The 12,761-nt window shown below is 63.4% G+C and overlaps 1 protein-coding gene across 2 annotated transcripts in view; it reads right to left on the minus strand.

The window, feature by feature from the left end:
- Nucleotides 1–5,569: 5,569 nt before the first annotated feature.
- ASPG (asparaginase) overlaps nt 5,570–12,761 on the minus strand; it is a 30,357-nt gene continuing 23,165 nt past the window's right edge. The window contains exons 13-16 of one of the 2 annotated variants that reach the window (XM_032179900.2): nt 11,790–11,876; nt 9,523–9,622; nt 9,141–9,221; nt 5,570–8,618 (exon numbers count right to left, since the gene is read on the minus strand). In XM_032179900.2, the coding sequence (XP_032035791.1) occupies nt 8,598–8,618; nt 9,141–9,221; nt 9,523–9,622; nt 11,790–11,876 (289 nt within the window). In that variant the 3' untranslated portion in view covers nt 5,570–8,597. The remainder of the gene's footprint in view (nt 8,619–9,140; nt 9,222–9,522; nt 9,623–11,789; nt 11,877–12,761) is intronic. The other variant, XM_058429747.1, reaches the window with a different exon arrangement.

The following is a 12,761-nucleotide window of genomic DNA, read 5'->3' on the forward strand; positions in this document are numbered from 1 at the left end:
TGAGTGCTTGTGACCCCTCCAAAATTCATGTTGAAACTTAATCCCCAGTGCAACAGGATTAAGAGCTGATGCCTTCAGCAGCTGACGAGGCCACGAGTGCTCCACCCTCATGGGTAGGATTTGTGCCTTATAAAAGGGCATGAGGGGGCGAGTTTGCCCTTCCCGTCCTTTCTACTGTTCATCCCTTCTGTCGTGTGAGAACATGGTGTCCCTCCCTTCCAGGGCACCCACACAAGGCACCAACTTGGAAGCAGAGACTGAGACCTCACAAGATATTGAACATGCCAGCACCTTGATCTTGGACTTCCAGCCTCCAGATCTGTAAGAAATAAATTTCTCATGATTCTTTATAAATTATCCATCTCAGAGGTTTTGTTACAGCAGCACAAACGGCCTGAGACCCGCATATACAATCAGATTCCATGAGCCTCGAGTGGGCACCCCCAGACCCTGGTGTGGCAGGTTACCTGTGCAGCGGGGGCTATGGACTCCTCTGGGGAAGGACAGAGAGGCTAAGATGCAAATTCTACTCTAGGCCCCTACTCCCAGGGGAGTAGAGGCCAGGCACTACCCATAGCTGCAGTTTCAGGGCCTGTCACCCCTTCCCCCAGCCTGTCTCTCTTCCTGAGGTCTCTCGCCTAAGACAGCTGCTCTCAGCCTTGGGCATTTATCAGGCTCGCCTGGGAACTTGGTGAAGACCCAGATCCCTGTCCTACTCGCTGAGCCTGGGCCTCTGCGGTGAGTCAGAACCCCTGCCTTCACATACTGGTTTAGCTACTTTAACAGAGACCAAAATAACACTGGCTTTAAAAGGCAGAAAGTTCCTTTCTCTTGTGGAAAAGACAAGCTGTTTGGCTGTCCAAGTGGGTAGGGCAGCGTGTGCATGAGCTGGTCCCACGTAGGGTGCTCAGCAGTCCCAGTCTGCCCCAGACTCAGAAGATTCCAAGAACGTTTCAGTGCCAAATCTGGAAACACACAGGCACACCTGGACAGGTGGGTCGGCCTCGTGCAGGGATGCTTTGCCCTGCCCCGGCGTGGCCCTCCAGCAGCACAGCCGGCATGTCTCAGCACCACAGTGCCCCAGTTCCACCCAGAAGTTGCATCTGCCTCTGTTCACACTCCCCTGTGCAGAATGGTGGCATGTGTCTCCACCAGCAGCCCAGGAGCCCCACGTGCCCAGCTTCCCTTCAGGAATTCCATGGCTGAAGGAATGGAGCCATCCTCCACCTGCGTCAGGGGCAGAGGCTGGAGAGGCCGGAGCGGAGGGGCTGGGGTGCCAGGAAGCACAGGTCTAGTCTCAGCAAAGTGGGGGCCGGTCCTCCTGGTGTCCCCAGGGACCAAGCAGGGGCCTGTTGTAAGACCACACCTCATTGCCACCCGAGGCCTTCCACTGGTCCTGCAAGGCCCTGGCTGAAATTCGGCCTCTCCAAGGGTCTCCCACTGGCCCTCCCACCACATCAGCTCCAGTGACAGCTTTAGCTCTGCCCAGCTGAGCACTCAGGAAGTTTGCTGCATCATCTCAGAGGAACCTCCAGCGAGCTCCACGTCATCCTACAGAAGGAAGAAACAGGTCCTCCGAGGGGATAAGGGACTTGCCAAGGCCACTTGCTTGTAGGCATAGAGCTGGGGTTTGAATGCACAACAGACTCTCGGTCCCCTGTGCCAGGGGCAAGGAGGGTGGAGGAAGGTGCCTGTCTCTTCAATCCCTCAGCCCTCCCACCTTGCCCATTCTCCTGGCCAGGTCCCCAGGGCCAGCCTACAGGCTCCAGCAGGAATGAGTGGGAGCCAGCCAAGGGACCAGTGTTGTGGTGAGTGGAGGGAGTGGGAGCAGACTGGAGCCCCTGAAAGTGGGGCCCCTGGGAGCCAAGCCCTTTCCCCAGCCTGGCTCCTTGAGGCAGTGCAGCTCAAACCAGAGGGAGGGGGTCTGGCCCAGTGGCCCAGGGGAGGTCACTGCAATGAGAAAGCTGGTGGCAGAGTCTGGGGGCTTCCCTGGAGACCAAAGTGCCAGACGCAGAGTTGGGGGAGGGTCTTGGGTAAGGACCAGGCCACTGCCCCTCCACAACCATCCTCATCTCTGCTTCTCTGAGGTTAGAAGGAAAAGGGTGTTTGCTTTCGAGGGAGAAACCACGCTGAGGCCTGGGGGGAAAGGACAAGCACCCCAGGGACACAGCGATGCATTGGAACATGTTTATTGTTATCAGTCTAAATTGTACAGATGCACACCGGACAGAATGCCTCCAGGCCACAGAACAGGGACACAGCCGCCATCCCCCACCTGAGCCTCAGCCCCTCTCACAGGGCTGCTGAGGGTTGAGGGCCCGTGCAGAGGGCACGGGGGAACGTGCCTGTAACATGAAATGGCTACAAGGGGCTGCGGTGGTCAGCAGGCAGCAGCTGGGGAAGACACTCCAGCCCCTCTGATGCCACAGACCCACTGGGCGCTCCCACGGCCCCCAGCTCTGAAGCCAGAGCCTGAGAGATGGCCACAGTGGCATTTGCTGAGCAACAGATGAGGTGCTGGCCAGTGGTGGATGCTCTCCCGGGAACTCCACTCCCCCCACCTGGGTGGCCAGGGGACCCTGCTGTCCTGCAGCTGGCCCTCTTCTGAACAGCCCTCCACAGTCACCTCCTGTCTCCTCACATCAACCCCCTACGTGTGCAGGTCGGGCTCAGAGAGAGCAGCTGACTGGCCCAAGGCCACCCTAGCAGGCCTCAAACCCAGGCCTGTCTGACCCATCTCTCAGGACTCCCCGCAGCTCTCTAAACACTGGGTGAGGAGGTGGGGACTGGAGGGGGACCCTCCATCCCAGAGGGCACAGCAGGCCAGGCAGCACCAGGCAGAAGACGCCGGCCCCTGGCTGGAGGTGGGGACAGATTCGACCCTTTGCTGAGTCCCTCCCAGGGCTGCCTGGGGCTTCACACGCAGATTGACGCCCACACCTCTCCTGTGGGCGCTACCACGAGGTTCCAAGGAGGCTCTGGCGAAGGCACCTGTCATCATGGGCACCGCTTCTCCTCTACCTGGGTGTGGTCTCCAAACTTCCTCCCCACCCCCAGTTTCTGTGCCTCGAGATCCTTCATGAGTTTAGCGCGCACTTGTGGGAGCCGCGCAGCGCTCCCTAAGGCCTCAGTGAGTGGAGAAGCTCCAGGGAGCCGGCAGCGGGAACCATCGATCCGCCGGCCGGCAGGGTGCGGCTGCCGGCAGCCTGGTCGGCAGTTCCCAGGAAGTCCAGGGCAAGGAGCGCTCCTCAACCCTACGGGCCCACCGCCAGTTCCTCGCTGGTTATTCCACGGAGTTTCGAGGTGCGGGCCCTCGGGGCGCAGGAGGGCGGCGGCGGCGTCTCCAGGCAGGCGGCGCGCCAGGAGCGTGGGCGACCCAGCGCGCCCCCACCCGGCAGTTCCCAGAGCACAGCCCGGCCACGCCCGGCCACCTCCCGGCAGCACTCGGCTCTCCGGCCGAGGGTCTTCCCTGGCAGCAGGTGGAGCAAGCCAGGCCCTGGGGACTGCGGGGCGCGGCGCCTGGGGCGGCCGACCTGGAGCGCGGAGCCGGTCCGTGGGCTCCTCTGGATTGGTCGCCGGCGCGCCCCCGACTGTGACTCTGACTCCAGGCCGCGCGTGGGACGCTCCGTCGCTGTTGCCGTGCCCGCCGGGTCTAGTGGTCCTAAACATTTCACAATTGCGCTACAGAACTGTTGAACTGTTAAGAACCACTGGACCCAGCGCGCGAGTCCCCAACACCGTCGGTTCGCCGAGCTGTGGAGAGAGGAGCCCCCGACGCCCTTGGGAGCGCCCGCGTCACCTGCGGATCCCGGGGACCGGCCCCTCCGCCCAGATCCCCGCTGGTCGTGCACCCCCTGCCCTGCTGCAGCCACCCGGCCCCGACGCCGTACCACCGGACGCCTTAGACGCCCTCGCCTGGCGCTGGGGGATCCCAGCCGCCAAGACCAGCCCCGCCGCGTCCTCGCCGGCCCCGGCTTCCCCTCGTCCCGCGGGCCCCGCGTGGCAGGGCGGCTGAGCTCCGAGCGGCAGCGGCCAGCGCGGCGGCGCCTTTTATGCGGCGCAGCCGCCCTTCCCGGCGCCGGAATGTGCCCGCGCCGCGCTGGCCCGACCGGTTTTTCCGGGCGGGGCGGCTCCCGGGCCCATAGGTCCCGCGACTGATCCTCCACGGCCCGGGGACCTGCTCCGCGCGCCCGCGCGGGGGTGGCCCTGACTCAGCGGCCGCCCCGCCCCACCCGGCGCCCCAGCCTCCAGCGCCCGGCCTGGGCGCACCTGGCCTCCCGGGTTCTGGGTCCCCGCCGGGCCACGCCCGAACCGTCTGGTCTGGGCCAGGGGTGCTTGGGCGCACGGAGGGCCCAGGGCTCCACCTTGGCCGGGTCGAGGCCCAGGGTGGCCCGAACAGGTGAGGACCAGCGCCCGACAGGAGCCCAGGGCCGCGCTAGCTCTCCGGTGGGTGTGGGGGCTGGGCTGGACACACCCACCCCAGCCCCTCTCACTTCAAAGGGAACTTCGTGGGAGGGGAAGGGGAGGGGTAAAGAGAAAGTGAAACTGGAGGGAGGGAGGTTTCTGCTTCTCAGACCCTGAACCCCCACCCCGCAGCCCACAGGGGTAGCCCCGTACCTGCCTCCTCATTTCCCACGCGGGGGGAGGGACGCCCTACCCCCTCACGCAGCAAGGGCCTGCGCCTCGCTCCCCCCACTCACAGCCCAGCCCTGAACGTCCTGGCGCAGCTGGCCCTGCCGGTCCTACCCACTTAGTCACCTGGAGGTGTCCAGGCCTGACCAGTGGCGCCTCCCAGGGACTCTGCTTCAGCAGAACATGGCAGCTGAGGGGAGGGCTCAGGCTCTAGGAAATACAGAGAAGTGGGGAGGTGACCCCCTTCAGCACTTGCCCCAAGTCTGGAGCCACTGGTGTGTCTGTATGGAGTTGGGCGACAGGGTGGTGACCATTCATTCATTCCAGTGCAAGGCGGTGACACGCCATCCCACCACCCACCCAGCCAGCCAGGAGCCAAGTGCTCAGGAGCCAAAGTTGGCCCCAGACCAGAACAGCCACCAGATCTGAGGGACCCCCTAGACATTTCCACATGTGCTGTGTGTGGCTCAACGCAGCCACCCTGCAAAGGGAATCAGAAAGGTTTTGTTATTTTCATTTTGCAGTTGGGGAAACTGAGGCTCAGGGAGGGACAGTGACTTCTGGGGACTGCACAGCTCTTGGTGGTAGAGAAGGGATGACGGGCCTTGCCATCGCTGCATTTGTGGGTCTCAGTGCCTGTGTGTGGAGTCCGAGGGGCTGCGGCATGGGGGTGGGGATAGAAGTTGGCATACGGGAGCTTGAGATCGAGAACAGGAGCTTGGGGGCTCCTCCCCCACCACAACTGCATGGGCAAGAAGAACCCACCTCTCTCTCTCTCTTTTTTTTTTTTTTTTTTTGAGACCTAGTCTCGCTCTGTTGCCCAGGCTGGAGTGCAGTGGTGCGATCTTGGCTCACTGCAACTTCCATCTTCCCAGTTCAAGCGATTCTCCCACCTCAGCCTCCCAAGTAGCTGGGACCACAGACACAAACCACCACACCTGGCTAATGTTTTTATTTATTTTTTAAGAGACAGGGTTTCGCCATGTTGGCTGTTCTCAAACTCCTAGGCTCAAGCTATCCACCCGCCTCGGCCTCCCAAAGTGCTGGGATTGCAGGTGTGAGCCACCAAGCCTGGCCACCTCTCCTTAATTCTAAGTCCTGGTCTAGCCCAGTCCTGGGCAGACTCTTCCCGACACACAGCCACTTGAATGGGCTCTCCTCACCCAGGTGGCTCCTGTGTCCAGCATCCAAGGGGACTGATGAGAGAGGACAGGGAGGAGGTGACAAGTACAAGCACCTGCAGTTCCCACCAGCAGCAAGAAATATTGAGGTGTGACCAGAAAAGGAACTTCCTAGCATACATGAGAAGTCTGGTTACCTCCAGCTGGGGAAGGGCGGTCCTGGAGGGCCCTCAACTGAGGAGTCTGATTTTAGGATAGAAGATGCTGGTAAAAAAGACAGTAGTCGTGATGGAGAGATGTGTCCCAGAGATAGCCCTAGGACCCAGGTGATTCGAGATGGGCTACAGGAACCAAAGCCTCCCCCAGCGTGAAATTACCAGGTGTGAGTGACGCCACCCCACTGTGGGGAGGCGGGTCCCACGCACACCGGGCACCCAGCTGTGCCTCATTCCTGCGTCTCCCATGGCCTCACGCCACAGCGAGAGACAAGGCGGCCCTGATTCACAGCCCAGCTCTGCCCTGTGCCAACGCAGAGCCCTGGGCGCAGGATGGGGCCACTCTGTGCCTTAGTTTCCTCAGCCATGAAGTGGGATAGACGGGGACCCGGTGCCCTCCTACAGGCACAGTGGGGACGAAACACACCAACACGGCGCAGGACACGAACGCTCCAAGCCTGTCTGTCCCAGCTGTTCCCACTGCACACCAGAGAGCCAGCGGCCTTGAGGCCAGGTCACTGCCCAGCGCAGAGCCCAGGGAGCCCCGAGCAGTGGCCCTGCCCCTCCTGCCACTTCTGGGTGATTCTAGAGGAGTCCCCTTACCCAGGGCCCCTCTGGCCTCTCCCCAAGGGGCACAAAACGGCCCCCGAGGAAGCTCCCAGACTCAAGCCTATGACTCTTCACAGCCTCCTGAGACACTGGCCCAGTGCCGGGGCTCCCTGTGGTAGGGCCCGACACCCCACGAGGGCTTGGAGGGACCTGACAATGGGGGTCTGGCTGCCCAACCTTGTGAGGAGCTCCCCCTCTGACCAGCCCCTGTGGCCCCCAAGCCTTCTCTGCCGAGCTCCATCAGTGACCCAGTTGGAGAAAGGCCAGCTTGACAAACGCTCTCTGCGGGACAAGCAGGATGAGTGGGCGTTTCTACACTACAGGACACTCACCCCAGACATCAGTGGGTGTGTCTACACCGGCAGGTTGGCATCTGCTCTGGGAGGGTGCTGCCATGTGGGCTAACGTGAACCACCTGCAGCTTTCACAGCCTGGGGCTCTGAGGGCCTGGAGCAGCACTGAGCGGGGTGGCGTGAGCAACAGGCGCTGCCCAGCCCCTTGGGAGCGGAGGGAAGCAGGGGGGCACTGCCGTGTGCAGGAACAACCGGGGAGACCAGGTGGGCTCAGCTCAGGGATGCCGGAGGTAGTCCCACCCCTTCTCACCTGCACCAGGCATTTGTCCAGATGCCCCACAGCGTCCCCCAAGGCCCCCCGAGGGTCCCGGCCATCAGGGACAGCAGGGGCTCCTGGCTCTGGGGCCTGGTGCCACCCTCCCTCCACCTGCAGCCCCTCATGGGCCTCATCAGGATGAGAAGCAAAGGCTTCCCCGGCCCCGCCATGCTCACATGGTGTCACCTTGTTGTGCAAGGCCCAGGCACACCTGTGTCGGGGTGAGGACAGCAAGGATGCTGGCGGCAGTACCAGGCTGAGCCCGGGCTATGCCCAGGTGCCAAGGGCCAGCTCTGGGGTCGTGCTTTTGCCCCCCTGGGCCTCCAGTCCAGGGGCCAGCCAAACAGAGGGACAGACAGGAACCGTCACCTGGGCAGGTAGAGAGGCTTGGAGGGAGGCAGCCCCCACGCTCCTCACACCCAGCAAGAAGGGGTCAGGGGCCGGGGCAGCAGCAGGGAGTCCCTGGCCATCCCAGGCCAGTGCATGCACAATGGTGGGGCCAGGGGTCCACACCCCCAATTTCAGCCCCAGCTGAAAGAAGGCACGAGGCTGCCCCCGGCCTTGGAGCAACACCCCACCGGGCAGCAGCAGGGCCCAGCCCACCCGCCCACCCGCCCAGGCTGTGCAACCAGGCAAGCCCAGGTCACCCCTTCCCTTGCAGGGTGGCCTGGCTCACGGTGGAGGCTGCATCAGGAGCTTCAGGCAGAGCAGGGGCTGGAAGGGTCCCGAGGGGCTCACCACCAGAGTGTGAAGCCCCCTGGACATTCACAGGCTTCCGCAGCCCCATGGAGCCCTGGTGTGGCCCTGGCCTGAGAGGGGGGCCGGGTGCAGCGATGCTGGGGTGACGGAAAACCAGACAGCAACTGGGACGGGACTGTGAGGACTAAAGAGTTAAGCAGGAGCAGCATGCTCGTCCAGGGGTTGGAGGGCTGCCTGGAGGAGGGGACTTCAAGCTCCAGAATGAAGGCGCAGGAGGTGAGGAGATGGGCAGAGGGTGTCTGGAGGAGGGACCAGCCTGGGCAAAGGCCGGGTGGCAGGAAGGGGGAGGGGCAGCTGGGAAAGGACCGCTTGGCCGAGTCACCTCCGTGCACCCCGCCCCGCCCAGCTCACACTCACAGCTGCCTCCGGAAGGATGGGCCAAGTGCCACCCCCCCCAGAGACCCCCCAGAGCCTGGGCCTGACTCCCCACACACATCCACAATCCCGGACCCAGACAGACTCTCTCAGAGCCAGGCTGTACAGACCTGGTGAGGAGATGCCAGACTTTATTGCCATTCTGCCCAACAAAGGCCTTCAGGCTTTGCATGAGAGCAGGCTGGGAGGCAGCCCCAGGGGTGGGGTCATGCCTGAGACCCCTCCAGCATGTCACGGGAGGAAGGAATGGCTTATACTGCAGCAGGATGGCTTCAGGTTAGACACCAGGCAGCACTTCCTGAAAACATGAGGGCTTCTGAGAAGGATACCCAGGTAGTGTGTGAAGGCAGGGCAGAGAGACAAGCCCAGGCACCCCGTCTGTGTGGCACAGCCCAAGAGCCTGAGCAAACCCAGCTTGAGACTATGGGAGGGCCACACAACCGAGTGGGAATGGGGGTGTCAGCTGGGAACTGGCCTGGGGGACAAGTGGAAGTACCCAGCCCAGGGGGTCCCGGTGGGGCAGGGCGCAGGGGCAGGAGCGGGTAAGGGGATGCTGAGCCCTGGCTGGGCCCTCAGTGTTCAAGTCTGGTCAGTTCCTTCAGGAAGCCCTCCCTGACTGCTCCTTTCTCCTTCTCCTCAGCTCTAAACTGTGTTCCACCCTGGACATCCCCAGGAGGGGCTCTGCAGACCCTAAACTGGCTGGGACCCATCTCAGCCTCCTCCGGCTCTGTCCCCCTTGGTTACGCCACCCGAGCCAGGATCCCGCCCTGCACTAGAAGCTCACTGGGGGGTGTCAGCCCCGCCTGGGGTGGGGACTTACTGGGCATGGGGCCTGGGCACCAACCGCACCCTCCAGGCTCTGCAGAAAGGCCACCACTGCCAGGTTCCCGGCTGCCTCTGCCTATGGGGAAGCAGTGGGGAGGGGCTGCCTTGGGGCCACTGACTAGCAGCCTGGCCCAAGGACCCCCATCCCCAGGATGGCCTCCCCTGTCCCCAGCCCACACACACAGGGCCCCAGCGGCTCCTCCACTCTCATCACCCCCACCGCTCAGAGCCCCGGGAAGGGTCTTGCATGGGGAGGGCCGGGCATTTGGGGGAGGGACAGAGCGGGGAGGGGCAGAGCAGTGAGCTGGTGAATTGTCCAGGTGTCCTTCCTGGAGGTGGCAGCCTTTGGAGAGGGTGCAGGGGGTGGGGGCACTCACGACGTGCAGGGCACTGTGCCCGTCATAGCCCGGCTGCCCCATGTCAGCCCCTGCCTGCCACCACACCTGCAGGCCTTCGAGGTCGGCCCTGTATGCCAGCCTGGGGGTGGGGACAGAGGAGGAGTTGTTGGGGCCTGCTGGGCACCTGTCCATCTGCCCACCTGCCTGTCCCCCAGATGGCCTGGACGCTCTTACAAAGCCAGCCCCAAACAGCTGACCCAGCAGCGACCTGGTCCTGGGGCAGGAGTCGCTGGGGGCCATCGGGCAGCCTGGAGCCTGGTTTCACCCAGTGGGTGGGACTGCGACTCAAGTCAAGGGTACACATGCACAAACATACATGAACACACATGCACACACAGCAGCATACACACCAGCATACATGCACACACACAGGAGCACACAAACACACACACACACACAAGCATATGTGCACACACATGAGCACATGCGCCTTTGCACACACATATGCACGCCCACCTGCTGAGCAGCCCACACCAGTTTCGTGTTTCACAACACCGCTCTTCCCGGGGCGGAGTCCGCAAAGGTGGAAAGAAAGTTTGAGGCAGCCCAGTGGTTTAGAGAGGGGGACACAGGAGGCACCCCGGGATAATGGTTGGCCCTGGACCCCTGCAGACTGCATGGGGTGTCCTGGCTGGGACAGGGGTCTGGGCCCACCTGCCCTGGAGTGGGGAGCACCTGCCAGGCCCTCGCCAGCTCCTCCTCACCCTGCCACCCTCCTGGGAGGCACTCACTCCCCACCCGGGGAGGCCAGGCGCAGGCCAGGTGGGGACCCGGCAGGGAAGGCCCCACCCATGGTGTGCAGGGGCTGGAGGAAGTGGCCTGGTGAGGGAGGGGCTGCCCCCTCCTCCGAGGGCCCTCAGGGACTCTGCGCCTACCCAGGAAACAGCAGTAGCCCTGCAGTGGCACTGGGTAATCTCTGCAGCGAATCTGCTGGATGGCCTCACTGGCCCCTCCTGGACCTGCCCCAAGAGGCCAAGCCCAACACACACACTGGCCCCTAGGAAGGCCTGGCCGAGGGGCTCAAGTCCAGCCAGCAGCTCGGGTTGGCCAGGCCCACTTCCAAGCAGAGTCCTGGACCAGGGTTCTGGTCCCAGCTCCCACAGGACCTGACTACTGCCTCAGTTTCCCCATCTGTCAATGGAGCCAACAAGGCCTGTCTGGAGTGCAAATCTGGACCAAGTCACCCCAGAAGTACCTTCAAAAGCAAGACCAGGGGTTGTGGGCCGGTCCCAGAGGAGGAGCCAGAGCTGCTAGTCCTCCTCCTGCTGGGCAGGCGCCTGCACCCACTCCCCTCCCAGCCAGTGAGCTGAGCCCCCGCCATCACCCACTCCCCAAGCCTGGGACTCTGGACTTAACAGGGACACAGACTGCGCCACTCACAGCACCCCCATCCCAGCCACCACCTGTACCCGGCCCAGGTCTCCTGCCTCCGACTCTCCCTTTTGGGTCCCTCGGAGTCGTCCTGGCCTCGGGCAGCCCAGGCTGGGCACAGGAGGCAGCACCAAGTCACCAGGCACAAGGCATGGGGTGGGGGGCAGCGATTCTGGCTGCGGCGGACAGAGTAGGATCCCCGCATCCCTGGCCCACCTACACCCACAACCAACACCCTCACCGACGGCCCCCCAGCGCCTCAGTCTCCCCAACAATAACGTGATGTCAGAAGGACTGAGCCTGCCTCGGTGGTCACCCGGGCAGCGTGGGATCGGAAGGCACACTGGCCACTGGTGCCATGCGGCCAGCAGGTGGAGGCGGGGCCTAGGTCAGTTTATCCCAGGACAGGAACCACACTGGGGAGAACAGAGCTCACGAGACCTGTCGCCGGCCAGGGGCTTCAGCTCCCCTGTGCCCCACCTGCCCCAACCTCCCCAAATGCGGCCCCAGCCAATCCCCCAGCCCACACCCCAGCCCCTCTCACACCCAACCAATTCCCATACCCCTCCTCAAGCCCACCACACACACCCGCATGCACGCACACACACACATACACACATGCACACACGTGCATACACACACCCTTGCTGGACTGTTCACTCAGCTGAGAACAACTCCTTCGCCTGCCCCACGACACGGTCCAGGGTAGACAGCTCTTCCCATCAGCCAGGCTGGTGCACACTGAGGTCAGCGGGCCTCGCCTCTGAAAGCCCCCACACCCTGACTCACTTGTCCCTCCCAGCAGGTCTGGCTTCCCTTCCCCAAGCTGTGTCCCCCCACATCCCTGGAAGAGCAGGTGCTCTAGCTGCGCTCACCTGCACAGCTCCGTCCCTGCTTCCTCCAGCTCCTGGGTGGACAGGGAGGCCCCGGCTTCCCGCAGCAACCCAATGACACCCGGATGCCTGTGTGAGAAGGAGTATGCTGACCTTCTGCCCTGGCCAGCCCAGCCCCGCTGCACCTCACTCAGGAGCCAGCAGGGCTCATGTCCTGTGCACAGGGACAGGGACCTGCCTGCCCAAGACCCCACGGCTCTAGCCTCAGACAAGGGCCCATGCCCCCATCCTCTGCCTCGGCCCATGCGACATCATCCCGGGACCCCACCACCTCCATTCATCCCGAACGTCTTCTTAGGGCAGCTGAGGTCTGCAAGGGGTGGGGGTCAGCTCTGCGGCAGCCCCGCACCCAGCACCCAAGGGAGGGCATTGGTTGGTGCTAGCAGAATAGCTCCTCCCAGGGCAGTCTCCCTGACCCATCCCAAGGGGACAGCCCATTCCAGAGGACAGCTTTACATGAGCTGACCGGCCCCACTGCACACCCAAACACTGATCACACCCCGTGGTGACCTCCTCAGCCAGGCGCAGGGGACACTGAATCAATCCGGCCAACCGCCCTTGGGTGGAGTGGGGGCGGGGCACCCAGACAGTGCAGTCTGTGGGGGTGGGGTCGGGGCTCTAGCAAGACCTTGGAGCAGAGGCACGAAGGCCGGAGGCCGCACAGCCCACTGCATGGGGTGACCTAACGATTGTGCCATAATCGCTGCCCCCACCCCTGCAAAGCACCACAAATCCCCCCGTCACCCCATTTAGGGACCCTGGGAATAGGTATGAGGCAGTGGCCTCCCCACGCCCCACTCGGGCACAGCAGGGCCAGGCAGGCGGCCTCAGGGAGCCTGGCGGCAGAGCGAGGCTGGGAGACCGGTTGAGGGGGTGCTGTGAGCCTGGTCCTGTGAGTCAGGAGGGGACGAGGGGGCGGGACTGTGTGAGCTCATCTCTGCGCCACCCACCCAC

Source organism: Hylobates moloch, unplaced genomic scaffold, assembly GCF_009828535.3.
Source record: "Hylobates moloch isolate HMO894 unplaced genomic scaffold, HMol_V3 SCAFFOLD_16, whole genome shotgun sequence".
Lineage (NCBI taxonomy): Eukaryota > Metazoa > Chordata > Mammalia > Primates > Hylobatidae > Hylobates > Hylobates moloch.